At 38.3% G+C, this 21,701-nt stretch overlaps 1 protein-coding gene and 1 long non-coding RNA gene across 2 annotated transcripts in view; one reads left to right on the top strand and one right to left on the bottom strand.

Moving 5' to 3' along the window:
* asz1 (ankyrin repeat, SAM and basic leucine zipper domain containing 1) overlaps window positions 1–21,701 on the bottom strand; it is a 103,796-nt gene that overhangs the window by 68,709 nt on the left and 13,386 nt on the right. The window contains 1 exon segment of the mRNA XM_030135642.1: window positions 2,942–3,053. Within this exon segment, the coding sequence (XP_029991502.1) occupies window positions 2,942–3,053 (112 nt within the window).
* Window positions 7,449–20,525, top strand: LOC115420822 (uncharacterized). Its single transcript, XR_003935605.1, has 3 exons — window positions 7,449–7,553; window positions 15,749–15,752; window positions 20,513–20,525. It is a non-coding gene; the product is annotated as an uncharacterized LOC115420822 (long non-coding RNA).

Here is a 21,701-nt window from a genome sequence, read left to right as displayed (position 1 = left end):
GTACTTTCTCTAATGTCAACATTTCATTTTGAAGAAAAGTAGTGATATTTGACATTTTTACTGTATTTTATCACTTTCACCCATTGTCCCATTGTAGGCAGATGCATGAAATTCTTCAATTTTTTCTGTTATATTATGGAGCCATATGACCACCAGGGGGGCTCAAATGTGATTTGTTTGTTTGACACAACAGAAAAAAATAGTAATGCAATCAAATCAATTTTGCTGCTAATTTTTTGCATATCCAAGGCTCTAATCACAACCAATGCTTCATTGATAATGTTTTTTTGTGTTGTTTTTTTTTTTTTTTTTTACATAAATCACTCAAGCATTCAAATAATTAAACTGGAATTTAAAGGGCTAAAATTCTGAAAATTCTTGAATCCTTGGTAGTTTTGAGCAGGATGGAACTTAAGAGATCTGTGGGGAAAAAAAGAAAAAAAATATTGCTGTATGTAACGCTTATAGGCTAGGCGGAGTGACTGCAGGGGGTAAGTAACGTGAAACTACTGATGATAACCAGAAGTAGATCCGGAGGGAGCCATAAAATTGTGTGAATAATACACAAAGACCCAGTAAGTTTTGAATATGTTTATATAAAAAAATATATGCATATATTTTAACAGATATTCAAAAATACCAGTAATATTGTATGAAATAGTTTATATTATGTTGTATTATCAAGTAGCCTATGAATTCAATATAATGTATAATTATATCATATAATAATCAAACCCAAAACAAAAGTACAAATTGACACCCTCAGTCATTCAAAAAAAAAAAACAAAAAAAAAAAAAACTGTGCAATGTTCATTTTTGAAACAATCAAGTCCATTTGTAGGAAGGAAAGTCTTTGATGTGTGTCCACAGTTAGGGCATGACAATGTTCATCTCCATGTAAGAGAAAATCTAAAGTTTAACCACAAAGTGGTACACAAAGTGGTAGCAGGGAGGGAGTAGGGATATAGCTCAATTTCCTATCACATGATAACCAGAGGCAGGAAATGGATGTAGTTCTAGTTCTATTCTGGATATGGATAGGTCGCCAGACAATAGATTGTCTTCAAAGGAGAGGAAAAAAAATCTGACCTAAATGAAGTCAAACACATGAATTAGAATCACATTATTATCACAAAATATAACTTGGACTAGCTTTACACTTTGTACCATTAGCAAAATAAAATAAAATAAAAATAAATACCATTAATCATTTCACATTGCAATAACCATCATATAGTTGTAGTCCATCATGAGTTATCTTGGTGATAACTAAATAATTCAGTTACAAAAATAAATACAATTCATTTCAAATTGCAATAACCAATGCATACATGTAATTCATCATGAGTTATCTTAATGATAACTAAACATTTCATTTACAAAAATAAATAAGTGTACTTTCCAAAAAGACTGAAATGATTTAGCATTAAAGCTAATAATTCATTAAACATTCAATATAAACAGTTGCACAACAATCTAGTAGCTGAATTCTTTGAAAGGAACACCTACATTTGTTCAAGTAAGCTTACATTCAATTCCCCATAGCGGTTACACAAAACCCACAAAATTAAATACTTTACTCAGGTCAAAATGAGTAAATGAAAGTATTCAGTGAAGGTTGGGCCTTTAATTTGCCCTTTAAAATTAAATCTAATATTGTTCGTATTTAACTAATACTGGATTTAGTAATAACTAAACTCAAGACCGCTGGCATTAGCTAAATTAGCCATTATCTTAAAAGAGTATGGCACAGCAGCGGAGAAAGATTTGTTCCGAAAACGGCACTTTTAACAAAGAAAATAACGATATAAAATAATCACTAGACTCACCATTGAGCAGAGTGTGCAATTTTTTTAAGGAAAGTTGCGCAGAAGTGAGGTTAAATTGTTGTATTCGGCAGCATACAAAACAGCAAGGCAGCCACGAGACCAGCCGTGCAGCACCGGAAGCACACAGGAACTGACGTGAGATGCCGCGGATATATATAGGTAGTGCCCACCTTACACTGATGCCGTGACCAGGTGAGATGGCTAAGGTCACATGGGTTACATGTATGATGATTTTATAGCAGTTTTTTTGTGCATGTACATTTTTGCCACGAAGGTAAGCAGAGGGTGCAAAATGCATCATGGGAGTTTGAAACACATCTAAGAGTAAAAAGACACTGGATTACAAAAATATAGCTAAATAGAAAAGTTCTTGCCATATTTCATGCCGAAAGCTGCAACACAGCCAAAATGATCAAGAAATGAAAAAAAAAAAAAAAAGAGAAAAATGTACAAAAATGCCCCAGAAGGACCTAAGGGTTAATGGTTTTAACTGCTACTGCCCAAAAAACACTTTCAAATCCAACCTCTTCTTTTTTTTGAGTGTCTGTCTGAACATGCACATGCCAAAACAGGACGTCCCCACTAAATAATAATAATAATAATAGTAATGGATTGGAATTATATAGCGCTTTTCTAGACACCCAAAGCGCTTCACATTATTGACCCATTATTCATTCGCTCTCACATTCACACTCTGGTGGTGGTAAACTACATTTGTAGCTACAGCTGCCCTGGGGCAGACTGACAGAAGCGTGGCTGCCAATTTGCACCTACGGCCCCTCCAACCACCACCAAACATTCATACACCAGTGTGGGTGGCACTGGAGGCAGGGAGGGTGAAGTGTCTTGCCCAAGGACACAACGGACTGACTAGGACAGAGCAGGATTCGAACCGCCAACCCTTCAGTTATTGGACGACCCGCTCTACCACCTGAGCCACAGCCACACACTAAACACACAGATATACACATACTATATGGTGCAATGTGCTGCTTAATGCAACCACATGGTAACAAAATACAACATGAATCATCAAAGGGAACCTGATCCAGGACTACAGGGTCTAACAGTAAGCAATGCGTTCAAAGCCCTGTTAAATTTGCTGCTCTCACCTGTCCGTAACATTGGGATCGGCATTTCTGGACAGAAGAAGCTCCACACAGCGAGCAATCTTGTCTTCACTGGCCGACGCCGTGCAACTAGCCATCAGCACTGTCCAATGATCTGTGGCTAAAGAACAAATAGAGCAGCCTCAAACATCATTACATTTACCTTTGACAAATGAGAGTAAAAGCCTGTTTCTAAGGTTCATCACCACAGGTTAAAGGTCAACTCGCTTTATTATTCCCATAAGGAAATTCGATCTCTGCATTTTATCCATCTTATACACGCAAACATCACCTAGCATTAACACAAAACTGCCAAGGCACTTAGATAGCAACTCCAGACCTTCATAAGTACCATGGCCAAGGGAACAGACAGGAGAACTAACCTGTATGTACCAGTTTTTTTAATACATTTGTGAATTATATTATTCTAATTTTTGATAGGGTTTTTTTCATGACCCCAGACCCTACTAGCTGGCTACTTTTACATAGAAAAAGCTACTTAAAAAGGATCTGAAACCTTTAAAACTTACATTAAATAAAAAAAATACCAAAGGGAAAAACAGGAACTGTTTTACCACAATGAAGTCATACATAATGGTGTAATAAAAAAGACAGAATCTGGACAAGCCCCCACTGATGGAGATGGATAACTGTTTATCTGGCATCAGGAAGTACGACGGTCTTTATGTAGCGAGTGACTTCACATGATTTATCTAGACCTGATAAGACCAGTCTGAGACCCATGGCAATGCACTAAATTCCTGTTTCGTTCCGGCAGTGACTCCCCAACCTGTGTGTGTCCAAATATGTTAGTGTGTGCATACCTGAACCTCAACATCTGCATTTGGGTTTTTGGGTCTTTGTGGCTGTGCATGTTTGGCTCATATCTGTGTGAACATGCATGTGTGCGTGCGTGCATGTGTTTATACTCTGTGTGAATAAGTGTAAACCAGACTGCCTGGTTTGTATCTGCAGAGAACTGGTGTAAATAAATCAGAGCCTGAGAACCGGTCAGAGGGAATGACAGCAGTGTTATCAATCACTTATGCATTCCTGTGCTCGGCTTGGATGAATGCCATCAGGACGTGACCACACGTCACCCCTTGTTTAATAGTTTCCTTCACCTGCCTCCAGCATCAGATACCAGGACCCTTTGAAATCAGTCACACACAGACAAACTCTACATTGTGGACTGAAAATTCATCGACATCAGATTATCAATAGCAAGACTAGTGCTGTAGGTCCAAACTGGGGTTCAGGGTCCTCCTGGGGGCACAGAGGACTTTTTTAGCAGACCTCAAAGAAAATTTTGATGGTTTTAAGGATTTTACACACTAGGGTTATCCACATGTTGCCCTTCACCTCAGTTTGTTTATCATTTGTGTTTAATACAAAACTTTGTGACTGGATATCAATGAATTCACTATTGATAAATTTACACAATTTTCAATAAACACAAATGATTAACTGATAAAATGAAAATAACTGAAATGCTGATTTCGTGACACGTAATATTAGTGTTCCGTGTTAGAGTACAAAATTAAATTATGTTCATAATTATGCACAGAAAAAAGCCCCCAGTGTGTTAAGAGTTTGGTCTCAAAATAGGCTATCACCTCCACCAAGGAGACTGTGTGATCCTTCCCATGTGTCAAAACTTAGATGAACCTCTTGTGTTAAAAACCAGATCCATAAAAGCAGCAAAGCTTTTCTTTTTTACTGTCCAGCTCAGAAAATTTTATTTACAATGAGGCAAAATCATTTTAGAAAGTTGCAGTGAGGAACTATCAACTGATTCACATCAGCTGCTGGCATCACCTGCTACTCAGCTTGTCAAACCTGTAGTGGCTAGTTTAAGAATACAGTATAATGCATGCATTTCTCAGTTTTTAGGGGCTGTAGATCACTTGTTGAAAGGAAATGCAGTGTCATTATCAACCATTAACTGGAAAAATTCTTTCTACAGGTAGCAGTTTCATTGCTTAAGCTTATGAGTCAACACCACCTCATAAATTAATGAATAATCCTGGGAATAAATGAGAGGTTTTTATTTTTTTTTTTTACCCTTTTATTTGAGTAAAAATGCAACTGATATCAGTCTGTTGTCTCATTAGGCCTAGGAAAAAAAATGTTGTGTTTCCGGTTTCAGTCCTGAAAAAATTAGGGTAGGTAGGTAGGGATTCTCTTTTTTTTTTTTTTTTTTTACACTTTGGCCCAAACTCTAGTGATCCAACTAATACAATGCAGTAGAACATAGTAAAACTGAAATGTATGGAGACACATCACTCAGTAAAACAAGTGGAGTCACATAGTTTCCAGTTATAACATTTATTCAGTCTGTTGTCCAATTCAAAACTGCTTGTCATGTGTAATGACGGATAATTTTCTCTCCAAAGTTGAAATGTAGCTACTGCAAATTTAAACTTCGGTACGTAAGCCAAATTTACACAAGTTACAGTGAAAGGAGCTATTATTTACGGATCAAAAGTCATTTTCTCCTTGGACTAGTCCATGTTGTCACAAAGTGATTGTCTGCTTTTACATAACAATCACTGCAGCATTTAGAACAATGACGTAGTTTTTATCTTCATTTTCGATTATTTTGACAATTTTTAATCAGTTTACAGTACCTAATGACATAGATTAAGACCATATCGTAAGCCACACTTGGCCACTATTCCCCACACGTGCCTCCTCTAACAATGGAATGCGCCACAGTCACATGACCTTTGTGTGCCGGGGGGGGGGGGGGGGCGGCGGAAGAAAATAAAGAGGTGATACTCTTTGAGCTATTTTGCCCACCCAGTTGAGCTATAATTTGTCAATGGAACAGATTTTACGTTATGCACAGGTGTTGGGTCACACATGTTACTTTGTGAACCTACGATGTCCCGTCCTTCAAAGAATGTTAATCAAATTACCGCGCATGTCGCACGCCAGCAAACAACACTTTGAAACCCCTAGTGTGAAACCCCCAAAGCCTGGCGCGACTTGGATCCGTTCCAATCCTATTAATTAAACCCAGATGTCATCGTTGAACCTTAGGCTTGGTGGATGTCTTTATTTAACCTTTTCTATTACACTAGGAGTAAGCAGAGCATGTTAGAAAACCTATTCTACAACTAGGGCTGCACGATTTTGGCAAAAAAAAAAAAAATCCCGATTTTTTTCCTCTAAAAACTCGATTTTTGATTTCGATTTTTGGGTATAACTAGAAAAGGCAACAGCAGTCAGCATGTCGTTTTCGTGAGCAGCACACAATGCAAGCCACTGCTCTGACCTCAAAGTTGTGATGGGATCACATGATGAACCTACAGTTTTGTTTTGTTTTTTCTCTTCATTAAATCTTTGAAATGAAGTAAAGTATACAAACAATGTATACAACAAGAAAATAACATAAGTTTGTCAGGGGGAATACACTATAAGAAAATGTCCAAATCAGAGCAAATACTGATAGTTGTTACAGCCTTTTTGTTTCCACATTTATCTAACAGCTTTAAATAAATTTCAACATCTTACAAAACATAAATAATATTTGGTTTTGTGTTACAGAACTTACATTTGTGAATGAAAAATTTAGCAAGTAAGAGGACTAAATTAATTATTTATTAAAAAAAAAAAAGTTTTTTTTTTTCTCTTTTCTGGGTATCTGGCCCATAGCAGTGATACCACTGTCAGTCAGTGACAGGCATCAGTCGTGTGTGCGTGGACCAGGTTAATATGAGTGATCCACATGTGGTTCTGTTTAAACTGGGGGATCTGTGCGTGGAACAGACCGACCCAGGACACACTGGAGGGATTCTATCTGTGGAGCTGGTGGATGTGTGTGGGCACAGGGCTGTGTGGGCTCCTCTGCTGAGGCTGATGACCCCGAGACCCGGACCCGGTTCAGCAGAAGACAGTACGGTACGGATCCGGGACAACGGAAGATGAGTGATCCACATGCAGTTATATTTCAATTGCGGGATCCGTGCGTGAAGCCACGGCTTATATTGGTATAAGTACTGCGGGTTCATGAACAGATTTAACGTCCGGTCATTACGCGGACTTCTGTGAAAGACCGCTGTCACAGGAAGAGCCTACGGTAGCCCGCGGGCACGCAGAGGCGCGCAGCCCGGAGGCACGAGAGAGATGAAATCGATTTTACGATTTCCCTTTTTTAAAAATTGTCCTAATTAAAAAATCTGATTTCGATTTAAAATCGATTAATCGTGCAGCCCTATCTACAACGTTTCATCACTCTGGTGTCAGATCGCAAAATTTATGTCCCCTGCCAGCGGCCCACCCCAAAAAAAAGGCTAGGGTCGGCAGGTTTTTCTAGGGTCGGTCGGGAAACCAGAAACACAACATTTTTTTTCCTCGGCCTTAGTGTTTTTTGGTGTTCATAAAATGAACATATTCATTCATTCATTCAAGCTTTATTAAGGACACAAAAACTAGGTCCATAGGATATATCTTATCCTAAAAAAAGCATACACAATAAAAAAGAAAAGAAATAGCATAAATCCATTCCATATGTTGCTTACACATAAAGGCTCGCTCACCAGTGAGACCACATTTTAGATGTAAACCTTACATAACTAATCTTTGGACAGACCAGGGCTTGTACAATTGAGTTACGTAATCTTGTAATTCTGCACACAATGAATAACTAAAATGCCATATAGCAGCCGCATAGCATCAAACACCACAATCCACAAACATCTGACTGGCACTATAATGTCTTGGAAGCCTAAGCAGTATCCTCATCGAGTCATTATAAGCAATCACCAGTTCGTGCATGGACCTCTTTTAGTAGCTTCGCCACTAGCACGCAGTATACAGAGGAGAGCAGTAGGTTCTGAAAAGTGCCGTTTTTACATTCGCAGAGTACATATGGAACCTACATGTTTGCCTGCCCATACAGTTTGCATCGCTGTCAGTAAATATCTCTGTCATTGGTGAGGTCACTTGTAATAATGGATAATGTCCAAGATACTTGATTTCATCAGTGACATTGTTAACATTTCCACACAAGTAAAAACCCCGAAATGAAGGTTTCAGATCATCCTGTGTTTTAACAATCATGATGTAGCTCATGACAGTATTGTATTTGATGTCATATTCACAGCCATATCGAGAGCAGACATTTAAAAGGTGCTGCGGGCCTGCACTGTATGGACACAAGACCAAGTCATCTGAATACGTCAGATAACCATCTGATCCAAAACTATCTACACAGATAACCTCCAACAAGACAGCCAATCATTAAGTTGTACAGACAAATCATCAATGTAGATATTACATAACAGTGGCAACAAAATTCCACCTGGATAGACCCCATTACTGACCCTAAAAGAGTCTGAGATGGAGTCGCCCCATTTCACCTGCATGGTCTGGAAGGAATACCAACAGATGATTATCCTAATGAGGTAGTCAGGGACACCCTGTTTCTCAAGGGAGCATGAAGTTGGTTCTGTTCTCGTTACCAGTTCCAAGTTCTGTTAACGGAACCAGTTCAGTTTTCGGTTCTCGTGACCAGTTCCGTTTACGGAACCAGTTCCATTTACGGAACCAGTTCCGTTTAAGGATCCAGTTCCGTTTAAGGATCCAGTTCCCTTTAAGGATCTAGTTCTGTTTACGGAACCAGTTCCGTCTATGGATCTATTTCCAGTTATGGAACCAGCTTATCTTTACGGATCTCGGAACCGGTTCCGTTTACGGAACCGTGCTCCGACCTCCAAGCCCCACTTAGCGCCCTCAAAGCCCCGGCTCCTGTGGGGCTTGGAGCTGCTCTAAACCGCAGTGAACCAGGAGACCAAGCCGTACCTCCACGGACCTCGGATCCAGTTCTGACTAATGCTCTCCATCAGGTCCGACCCATAAATTAATACACATTTGCACTTGTCTGCTGTTTATATTTTCTTTAATACTGGCAAATGCCATTTCATTTTACTTTATTAATGCCAACCCCAACTTCCACATCGCCACATTGTGCCCTACAGGAAGCCTGGCTCCAGGCTTCTAGCGCTGGCTCCTGCGGGCTTAGAGGTCGGTGCACTAAGCCACTGTGACCCTGTACACCAAGCCACAGTACAGACCTCCAAACTCCATGTTTTTCATCAGCTACCAGCTACGTTTAACTTAAACGGACCTCAGAAGTCCAGTTCTGTGCTGGTAATGAATTAGCTTTCTTGGATCTGCTTTTTCAGGACCAGTTCTGTGTACGGAACCGGTTCCATTTAAGGAACCAGTTCCGTTTAAGGATCTCGGAACCAGCTCCATTTAAGGATCATGGAACTAGTTTCGTTTACAGAACTCAGAACCTAGCCGTGCTCCAACCTCCAAGACCCACTCCGCCCACATCAAGCCCTCTAAGTCCAGCTTCTGTAGGGCTTGGAGGTGCTCTAAAACGTGGTGAACCGGGAGACCAAGCCGCCTCTCCACGGACCTCGGATATAGTTCCGAATAATGCTCTCCTTCAGGTCCGAGCCAAAAAATAATACACATTTGCACTCTTCCGCCGTTTATATTTTCTTTAATGCTTGCAAATGTCATTTATGACTTCCTTAATGCCAACTCCAACATCGCCGCATTGCGCCCTGCAGGAAGCTGTGCTACGGGCTCTGTACGCTGGCTTCTGCAGTTTGCAGAGTGGTGCAGTAAGCCACTGTGACCCATGGCGTGGATCCAGTTCCGAGAACCAATTTCCTTTACATAACTCGGAACCAAGCTGGGCTTGAACCTCCACTGTGACCATGAAAAGATGACAAATTGAATTTTACACTAATTATTTGCAAGGATTGGTAGGATTAGTTATTAAACATTTTAGACCAGTAGATGATTTTGGACTGTGGTGGTTTGGGTCTTTATGGGTTGAATAGAGTTATTGTGTCATGCCGTCATATTTTCCTTGAACGGTATGATTATAGAACTTTATGACATGTTTAAAGTTAAGGAGAAAAAAATTATATTGCGTGATATAAGGAATGAATCGTGCGCTGTCCATTGTGCTGAATCCGAGAGACTTACATGGAACTGGTTCTGAGATCCTTAAACGGAACTGGTTCCAAATAAGCAGAATTGAGAAAGCTTATTTATAACCAGCACTGAACTGGACTTCCGAGGTCCGTTTAAGTTAAACGTAGCTGGAAGCTGATGAAAAGCCTGGAGCTCAGAGGTCCATACTGTGGCTTGGTGTACAGGGTCACAGTGGCTTAGTGCACCGATCTGCAAGCCCGCAGGAGCCGGCGCTAGAAGCCTGGAGCCCGGCTTCCTGCAGGGCACAACGCGGCGATGTGGAAGTTGGGGTTGGCATAAATAAAGTAAAATAAAATGATATTGATCAAACTGGTTTTGTAAGACAAAGACAAACACAGGACAATATTAGGAGAACTTTGCATATAATAGATCAAATTGTCAAACAAGGAATAGCAACAGCCATTATTAGCCTAGATGCCGAAAAGGCTTTTGATTCGGTCAGGTGGTCTTTCCTGTACAAAGTTTTAGAAAGATTTGGTTTTCATAAAACTATTATTGAAGTATTTGAAGCCCTTTATGACAAACCCTCTGCAAAAATAAAAATTAATGGTGACTTATCTAATCCATTCATCCTTGAAAGAGGAACTAGACAAGGCTGCTGTGCCTCACCTCTTCTCTTTTCTTTATTTATTGAGCCCTTGGCTCAATGGATTAGGCAAAACACAGACATTAAGGGAATAAATATGTCATCAGGAGAAAATAAACTGGCTTTATTTGCAGATGATGTATTGATATATTTATCACAACCTACACAGTCACTCCCAAAGCTTATGAAGCTGCTAGAGCAATATGGGATGTACTCAGGATATAAACTTAATATACAAAAAACACAGGTAATCACCTTTAACTATGACCCACCTATTCACATCAGAAACAGATATAAAATTAACTGGGATGCAGAATCAATCAAATACCTAGGGGTAAACTTAACAAAGGATATCACAAAATTATTTGAATTAAATTATAACCCCTTAAATTCCCAGTTGAAATCTGATATTTCGCGTTGGAATGTTATCCCTTTCTTGAGCTTAAGCTCTAGGGTGGAGTCCATTAAAATGAATATTTTACCAAGACTGCTTTATCTTTTCCAAAATCTTCCAGTGTCAATACCAGCCAAACAATTCAATGAATGGGATGTGATGATATCCAGGTATTTATGGCAGGGGAAAAAACCCAGGATTAGGTTTAAGACCCTACAACTAAGTAAAGAGAGTGGGGGTATGGGTCTCCCCTCCTTAAGAAAGTATTACATAGCAGCACAGTTGAGGCCATTGATTTGCTTGTGTACCCCTGCTTATTCTGCACGCTGGAAAGAAATTGAAAATGTGATGTTAGAAGGGATACCCATTGAAGCTGCTATTGCAGATAATGAACTTTTAAATAGACAGATGAGCATAGGCAGTCCTTGTTTAAATCTACTATTGAGAACTTGGCAGGAAATTATGAAAACTTGTAATTTAAATGAACCAGTTAAACTACTGCGATGGTGTGCTTATGATACTGAATTTATTCCAAATAGATCTGATGGTAGATTTAAGACATGGACTGCTAAAGGTCTAACAAATTATTACTCATTTACTAAGGAGGGGATATTCCATAGTTTTGAATTCTTAAAGAAAAGGCACAATCTTGAGCAAAAGGACTTCTATAGATATCTTCAAGTTAGAAACTATTTCAATCAGATTCTAAGACAAAATATAGGTAAAGTAGAAACTGGAATTCTGAAAATCCTTTTGTCAGTATCAGAATCCCCGTGTTCTAAGATAATATCTAAACTATATAAAAATATACTCAATTCTGAATCAGAAAATACCTGGTATATAAAAGAAAAGTGGGAAAAAGAGGGCAATTTGGTTATAACAGAGGATGCTTGGAAAAGAATATGTCTCATACAATGGACTTCAACCTGCTCGACTACTTGGCGCGAATTTTGTTGGAAAAATGTTGCTAGGTTTTTTATCACACCTTTACAAAAGGGACACAGGGGAGGGGCTTCCAGCTGTTGGAGACGATGTGGGATGGTCAACACCAATCATTACCATATTTTCTGGAGTTGCCCAGTCATCGTCCCTTACTGGCAGGAAATCCACAAACATATTAATAATATAATAGGAGTGAATATCCCTTTTACTTTTGATAGAGTTTATATGGGAGATATTCAGTTTGACGGATGGAGAAATAACGATAAAAAGCTGGTCCAAATTCTCCTGGCTGGAAGTAAAAAAGTTATTACGAGAAATTGGCTCAAACCCCATCTACCCGCTATAGATGAATGGATCGATATTATCCAGGAAATTTACATGATGGAACAGCTGTCGTATTCCCTTAGAGTCCAGAAAGAGAAATTTTACAAAATCTGGAGTAAATGGACTGAGTATGTCAAACCTATAAGACCAGACTTCTTTTGAATTTTTGGAAAAGGATCAGGAAACAGTGTCTTATTGATCTAGACATTTTTATTTTTTCTCTCTTTTGCCTATGACCTTTAACCCGAACCTTTTTTATTTCATTATACTGCTACACAGGAATTTTGTCTTTGAAAAACCTTCCATTGTGAAAGCTTCCAATGTTTTTGTTGAAAATTGTTCTAACCAATATTTACCTAAAGGTATAAAAAAAAAAAAAAAACATCTGAAAGAGCTACATCGAGAAATACTCAGATGATCTGTGACTGCTCATATGTAAATGTTATGGTATAAATATATGTATATATATATTCATATATATATATATAAGTATGAGGAAGAATGTAACAGATTGTGGCATAGCCATTTGTAAATGCTATTTATAAATAAAAAATTAAAAAAAAAAAAAAAAAAGATATTGGCCAGTATTAAAGAAAATATAAACAGCAGATGAGTGCAAATGTGTATTAATTTATGGGTTGGATCTGATGGAGAGCATTAGTCAGAACTAGATCCGAGGTCCGTGGCTTGGTCTCCTGGTTCACTGCAGTTTAGAGCAGCTCTAAGCCCCACAGGAGCCGGGGCTTTGAGGGCGCTAAGTGGGGCTTGGAGGTCGGAGCATGGTTTAGTTCCATGACCCTTACATGGAGCTGGTTCTGTAAATGGAACTAGATTCTTAGACAAAACTGGATCCCTAAATGGAACTGGTTCCGCAAATGGAACTACATCCTTGAACGGAATTGGATCCTTAAACGGAACTGGTTACGAGAACTGAAAACGCAACTGGTTTCGTTAACGGAACTCGGAACTGGTTCCAAGAACGGAACCAACTTCACACTCCCATTTCTCAAACAATTTTCCATGATTAACCCGGTCAGATGCCTTAGAAGCATCCAGGAAGCACATAAAAATTGAGGAGTTCTGGCTGTGATATTTGTCCAGTATTTCCTTGAATGCAAAAACAGACGTCGGTGCCATGTTCCTGCTTAAAGCCAAACTGATTAGATGTAGTATACAGATATGGCTCAAGTCTATTTAGAAGGATTCTTTCAAGCACCTTGGATAAGGAACTGGCTAGGGCTATAGGCTGATAGTTGTTGATATCACCCCGTTTATCTGTTTTATCCTTGATCACAGGAACCAAAACAATGGACAACAGAGACTCTGACAAAAGGCCATGAACCAAAACCCCTGTAAAGCAGATGGCCAACAGTGGATACAATTTTGTACTTTCAAACTTGATGTTCAGAAGTCATTTTATCTGCCCCACAGGACTTAATATTCTTGAGGTTTACAACCGCATGAAAGACCTATTGGGCAGCAACTATCACTCCCACATTGCTTTCTATGGCCGCACCCACTGTAATGTTGCTTTTAACACAATTAAATGATTATAGTAGACTTCCTACCAAAGCTGACAGATATGTTGGGAACCACTCACCCCATTAACATGAGATGAGAGACATGTTCTACAATTATTCAGATATCTGACCTCTTTCCAAAAGTCACAACTATTATTTTGCAAGTTGGAAGCAAGGAAGTCAGCCCTTAAAAGGTTCTCATTCCAATGATAACAGGAGTGTCTCTCCTTCAATTCTGTGGGATGTGGCAAAGGCAGTAATGAGGGGTAAAATTATTTTAATGTCATCTGCCCTTACGAAACAGCAGCTACAAAACCAACTGAACTTAGAAAATGAGATCAAGATATTAGATAGTAAACATAAACAATGTAGTAAAGAAGAAGATCTCAAGGCTTTACAAAATTTAAACAATAAAATAGTAAGTAAAATTTGATGAACTGTTGATATATAAAGCTGAAGGGGCCCTTAGGATTACTAGTCAGACTTACTATGAGATGGTAAACGGGGCAAGCAAGCTTTTAGCATTTCAACTTCGTAAAATACAATCAAGTCGGGTTATTTCTAAGATTAAACATCCAGATACAAAATTAAGTAACTATGCCTTTGCTGCATACTACAGAGACCTTTATGAAACACAAGAATTGGAAAATAAGGAAAGTAAAATTTTAAACTTTTCAAATAATCTTAAACTCCAAAAATTATCCATCACTGAAGTGGATGAATTATCTTCTCCTATTACTCAGAAAGAAATATTAGAAACCATTGGGTTACTTAATAATAAATCAACTGGAAGAGACGGATTCCCTAGTGAATTTTATAAATGCTACTCTGAGCAGTTAATCCCTGTACTGTGCAAGGTTTACAACTATGCCTTGTCTGAGGATAATCCACTTGTCAGTTGGTCCTAGGCTATTGTCTCAGTTATATACACTGACAGTCAATGAAAACGTCCAGGTGATATTTATAAAAATAATTTTATTACGAAGCTGTGAAATTATGTAGGAGCTGTACAGATCAATACATTAACATAACAAGAGACGAAACAAATAATGAATTCACAATTGCTGTAAGCAATGACAAGGTCCAGTCCAAACCAAATGGCTACCCCACCATTGCAAAGTTCCAGCTTCAATAACGAGTGTTGTCCCCACCAACAGCAATACAAGCCGTCAGTCTCCGACGCATACTGCATATCAAACATCAAATGCTGTCTTGTGGAAGGGCCTGCCGCTCCTCTTGAAGAGCCTGGATCAGTTGATCTCTGTTCATGGGACAAGGAACACGGTTCTGGATCTGTACACCAAGGTGATCCCATATGTGTTCAATGGGATTGAGATCCAGTGAATACGCAGGCCATGGCAGAGTTTCGACATTCTGACCTTCCAGGAACCCTCTAGTGGGACGGGCAGCATGTGGACTTGCATTATCCTGTTGGAAGATGTCCACATCCTGATGCTGCTGGAGGACGGGCACAACATGGGGCCGCAGAATATCTCGGATGTAGCGCTGAGCTGTCAGTGTCCCTTCAACAACCACTAAAGGGGTCTTGTAGTGCAGGGATATGCCAGCCCACATCATGATGCTTGATCCACCCCAGCAATTTACTTGACAGATGCAGCACGGAGCGTAGCGTTCACCACATCTGCGCCAAACTCTTTCCCGTCCATCGGCGTGGTCAACACAAAATCTGCTTTCATCTGTGAAGAGAATAGCTCCCCACTGATGTGTCCATCTCAGGCACTGCTGGCACCACTGTAGGCAATTCTGATGGCGCTGAGGAGTCATAACATTACCCCTTAAAGGTCTCCGTGCATGGAGGTTTCCTTCTCGAAGGCAACGGTTGTGTCTCCCTGGTGTCTCCCTAGCAGTGCGACTTGCTGTATGGAATCGATCCCATAAGTGTTGATTCCGGATGTAATGATCCTGATCCAGAGTCCATACTCTTTCACGCCCAGGACGTGGTCTGTCTGCCATAGAGCCAGTTTCGCCATGTCGTTGAACAAGACGTCAGATGGTTTGATGAGAACAGTTCAATCGACGCCCAACTTCTGAACAACTCAGGCCGGCTTGCACTATGCCGAGGGCTCACCATCGTTCATCTGGATTTAACCATGGCATCTTGGATGTAAGGAATAAAAATTTAGGCCTTTTCATGGCCTTTATAAAAGGCTTCACAACCCATCCTTTAAATTATGTACAAATGTTTGTTTTTCTCCAAAACAGCACTTTGACCCGATTCTTAAGGACCACTCCCTGGAGCCTAGTGAAAAATGTTTGGAAAGTGTAAGACTAATTAATGAGTTCTGTGCACACTCTTCACTTGAAACATTTCAAATCAAACACTTCCCAAACTCTTCATTGCAAAATATAATAAATTATTGACCTGGATGTTTTCACTGACTGTCAGTAAATAAGGAAGGCAAAGACCCAAAACCTTGTAGTTCTCATAGGCCCATCAGTCTCCTTTGTAATGACCTCAAAATCCTGACATCAATACTTAATAAAAGAATACAAGAATATATTACAAAGCTTACAAATCCGGATCAGATAGGATTTAATCCTGGACGCCAAGGTACAAACAACTTAAGAAGAACTTTAAATCTTCAATCAGTAGCTAGATGGAGAAAAGAAACATCAATGCTTCTCAGCCTAGATGCTGAGAAAGCATTTGATAGAGTTGACTGGCTGTATCTGGAGCTAACATTGAAATATATGGGATTCAATTCTACATTTATAAACTGGATAAAAATTCTATCTAAAAACCCTAAATCAAGAGTCAGGGTCAACGGCCACTGCTCTCAATTTTCTGAGATACAAAGTGGGACACGCCAAGGATATGTTCTGTCTCCATTACTATTTGTAATTAGTATGAAGCCATCAGCAAAGATGATTAGATCAAATCCCCAGATTCAAGGTGTAGATGACCAAAAGGGTGTCACACATAACATTCCCTTATTTGCAGACGATATATTAGTTTTCATAACAGATCCTATGAATTCAATCCTAGCCATAATGAATAGTTTGAAAACATATGGAGAATTCTCAGGCCATAAAATAAATGAGACTAAATCAAAAGCCATGATGATAGGTGGAAGTTGTCCTCCTCATTTGAACAATATAGCACTATTTCACTGGACTAAAGAAGGATTTAGATTAGGGATGTAAACAATTAATCGACTAACAATTAATTGTTGATAAGAATTTCCTCGATTAAATTATTAATTGTCGGTTAATTGCCCTTTTCTGCCCGTCCACACCTGTCCGGAGGCTGCCGGTTTGTCCGCACTGCAATGCCGCGGCTGGGATAGCCGGTCATTGAACCGGATCATGATGTTGATGAGTTAGAATGTCTTTACATGTCTTTGGACATGGTGAAGCCAAACACAGACCAACCTGTCTGTTTGTGGGAGCGGTACACCCCGACTAAATACACACACAAATGCGAGGTCAGTATCGGAGCATTTTCCCTGGAGGTTGGTGTAGTCTACAGTCAGTGAAAAGTTTCACTTTGAATGAATGAATGAATGAATGAATGAATGTTTATTTCAGTTAAATACAAAATACAAAACACATACATATTAAAAAAAACAACAAAACAAAACACCTACATATTAAAAAAAAACAAACAAACATAAAATTAACACATTTTGTAACTGAAAAAGGAAGAAGCTGAAGCCGGAGGCTTATTTCTGCTTCTCCTATTTACATCCTTAGTCCATGTCCACACCTTAAGTTGCAGCAGATAAATACTTAAACTTAAATTATACTACATTCAGTGTAATAAGTTATTTTGTAATCATATTACTTTCATAGCCCTTCATAATTTGACCACTTAAATTCTTTTTGAAACTCAACAGTGAGCTACACAATTTCACTTCATCCTTCAGTTCATTCCATAGCTTGACACCAATAACTGAAACACTGATATTTAACATTTGTTCTTACTTTACATTTTTCAAACACAAACATCCCTCTTAAATTATAATGTCCTTCTCTTAACTTGAAAATTTTCTGAATACAAAAAGGAAGGTCTTTACTTTTAACGCGAAACATAAATTCCATTGTTTTTAAATATACAATGTCAAGAAATTTTAGTAAACCAGATTCTACAAAAAGTGGATTACTTGATTGGAGATAACCAGCTTTGTTTATGACTAATAGCTTTTTTATGGAGTTTAATTATTGGGTCTAAATTAGTCTTATACACATTGCCCCATATTTCCACACAGTATGACATATATGGCATTACAAGTGAACAATACAACATATGCAAACATTTTTTGCTTAACAAGTCTCGAGTTTTATAAAGAATCGCAACAGCTTTGGACATTTTGCGTTTGATATATTCTATTTGTGGTTTCTAACAGAGTTTATGGTCAATAATCACTCCCAAAAATTTTGTTTCATACACCCTTTCAATTTCAATTTCATTAATTTTCAGTTTTATATCATCACTTCCCCTAGCACCACCAAAAACCATAAATTTTGTTTTATCTTCATTAAGTGATAACTTATTTACATCAAACCATTTTTTTTAATTTGCTCAATTCCTTTTCCACAGTTTCTAATATTTGTTTCATATTTACTCCCGAATAAAGCAAATTAGTATCATCTGCAAATATTGTAAATTTTAACTTACTAGATGCCATAAAAATATCATTTAGATAAAGTATAAATAACGTGGGTCCCAGAACTGAACCTTGTGGGACCCCACATGTTACTTTTCTAAGCTGTGAATTTGTATTTCCAATTGATACATACTGAGACCTATTTTGTAAATAACTTTTTAACCAGTTTTGCGTCACACCTCTTATACCATACGTTTCACATTTCTGGAGTAATGCCTTCCTTAAATCAATAAAAACACCAACAGTATGTTGTTTCTGATCCACCGCTGTTGCTATAGTTTCTGCAAATTCCATTACTGCTAAAGATGTTGATCGGTTTTTCCTAAATCCGTACTGGTGATCATTTAATATCCTATATTTGTCTATGTAGTCATCTAACCTCTTTACAAACAGTTTCTCAAGAATTTTAGAAAACTGTGGTAACAGTGACACCGGTCTATAATTTGACACCATGTGCTTATCACCATTTTTATAAATCGGAATCACTTTAGCTATTTTCATATTTTCTGGAAAAGTGCCTGTTTGAAATGATTTGTTGCATACATAAGTGAATGGTTGAAGGATACTGTTTATCACTTGTTTTATGAGTGACATATCAATGGAATTTCTATCAGTAGATTTTTTATTTTTAACTCTTTAAGTGCCAGACAGTTAAGGGGCTAATAAGCCTTAAAAGTGCCACAGAATTTGGCCGTTTTTCAGTATTTCGCGTCGTTTTTATAATATTTGAAGAATCCTGCAGGAAACCGCTCGGTAACATCCGACCGATTGCTGATTAGATCCAAAACGCACCGGACGCAGCCGATTCATTATTGATCGTAATTTGCATAATTTATAATAATAATAATAATAATAATAATAATAATCTTTATTTATATAGCACTTTTCATACATTAAAAACTGTAGCACAAAGTGCTTTACATATCAGTTTAAAAATCAGTACCGACCCACACCCACACCCACCCACTCACCCGCACACACACACATATACATGCAAACCCACAAGCTCACACATACTTAAGAAGACTGACTGAGCACGGGTAGACCAGAACAAAAATGTACAAGTAAAACATCAATTTAGGAGGCGCTGTCTCAGGGAGCCATCCGCACCAGGATGCAGCCGCCGACCCCGGCGACCAGGCACCAGCAACACAGCCCCGCATCCCAACTAGTGGGAGAGGGCCAACTGGGACCCCCACCCACCAGAAAGGAGCAGACCTCAGTGAGAGAAGGCGCCACAGCCCCCGGAGTCCACAGCCGCCCCCCGGCATGGAGGGCTCCCTCTGATGAAACACCGGAGAATAAGAAACATTAAAAAGATATAAAAATATTATTCGGTCGCGTGACCTCAAATTCCCGTCTGCTTGGTCTCAAAAGGGGGACACAGAAAGAACGTCATCGAAATGTGAGAAAGAAATGGGGGTGGATGATTTGTTTGTACACAAATATGGCGTGTTCTCTAAAGCCGATCTGATCGGCCCGTGGCACTGAAAGTGTTAAACTTCCTGACCACTTCCAACACTTCACTTTCACAAACTCCAACAAGAAACATTGAATTATTGTTTTCAATATCAAAATCAAAGGTTTGATCATCCTTTTCCCACTTGGTAATATCTTTTGCCAAATTAGGACCGACATTAACAAAAAAATCATTAAATATATTCACGATGTCCTCTATATTTTCCACCACAGTGTCACCAGTTTTAACAACATATGTAGCAAAATTCTTTTTATTACTTTTTTTAATCATATCATTTAACACTCTCCAAGTGCCTTTAATATCATTTTTGTGTATTTCTAACAACTTATCATAACAGGCTTTTTTATGTGTTCTTATAATTGCTGTCGATCTATTTTTGTATCTTTTATATTTATTCTCTTTTTCTTTTGTTCTGTGCTTCAGAAATTCCCTATACAGCCTGTTTTTCTTCTTACAAGCCCTTTCCAATCCCTTAGTTAACCATGGTTTCTTATTCTTTTTAAAATCTTGTCTATATTCTTTCACAGGACAATGTCTGTTGTACAATGTCAGGAATATGTCTAGGAAAGCATTATATGATTCATTAACATCATCTACATAAACTTCATGCCAGTCATAATTTATTAATTCCTCCTTTAAGGCCATAATTGCTTCTGGTGACTTTGTTCTAACCAAACAAGGTTTTTGCTTATAGTTGGGTAAAGATAATTTGTTGTTCATTTCCAGTTCTAGAAAAACTGGCAAATGGTCACTTATGTCAGTCAGAAATAGACCACTCCTTATTTCACCATCAATAATGTTAGTAAAAATATTATCAATCAATGTTGCGCTTTCCAATGTGATTCTACTTGGTTTTGTAATTACAGGGTGAAAACTCAAACTAAACATAGTATTTACAAATTCTGCTGTTTTTGCATGTTCATTCCATTTCAGTAGATCAATGTTAAAGTCACCACAAACCAAAATCACCTTATCACAATATTTTTCATATAAATCAGTAATCTCCTTATTGAATTTCTCAATACATGACCCTGGTGTCCTGTAAATACAACTAAGAAATATGTTTTTGTGTTTTTCCATCTTAATTTCAACCGTTACACATTCCATCAGATTGTCTATAGCAATTGTCAAATCACCATTTATCTTACATTTCAAATCATTTAATACAAATAGGGCCACGCCCCCTCCTCTTTTATTGGCTCTATTTTGCCAAAACATCTCATATCCTTCCAATTCATCTTGTAACTCTTTCTCATCACTCAGCCAAGTTTCTGAAATTGCTATTACACTAAATTTATGCTGGAATTTTTGCAAATAATCTTTAATTTTATCAAAATTGCTATAGAGACTCCTGCTATTAAAGTGAATCACCGAAAAACCCTTAATTTTAGACTCCTACTTGTCTTCTGAATAATATTCACATGTTGTTTTAATGCTGTGGTAGAAGTGGGTCTCTGGATCAATATCATTCTCTAAAACATAGGGTTTGTGATCTTGAAAGTCAAAAGACTTAAATTCAGTGTGTATTCACACATTCTCGTATTTCAGTCCCCAACAGAATCTGACCTCATAGCTCCATCACAATAAAATCTGATATGACATATCTCCACTGGTCCACCTCTGTACTTTGTTCTTCATCTTCATTTGTATTGATCAAGCTCAGTTATGGCTCTAATAACAACAACTTTGGCCCGTTCAGGAGTACCATTTAGTCTTATCATAACCTTACAGTTTCTTACCCATGTGTCTTGGATTTTTTTTTCCTTTTTTAAGATTCTTGCTTGTCTTGCAATTGCAGCATTTCTCTTTGTTAAATTTTCATTTATGTACACCCCTGTGCCCTTAAGTTTTTTTGCATGCTTGAGCACT

The sequence above is a fragment of the Sphaeramia orbicularis genome, chromosome 6 (assembly GCF_902148855.1).
Source record: "Sphaeramia orbicularis chromosome 6, fSphaOr1.1, whole genome shotgun sequence".
In the NCBI taxonomy this organism is placed as follows: Eukaryota; Metazoa; Chordata; class Actinopteri; order Kurtiformes; family Apogonidae; genus Sphaeramia; species Sphaeramia orbicularis.
This window is presented reverse-complemented; position numbering and strand designations above follow the sequence as displayed.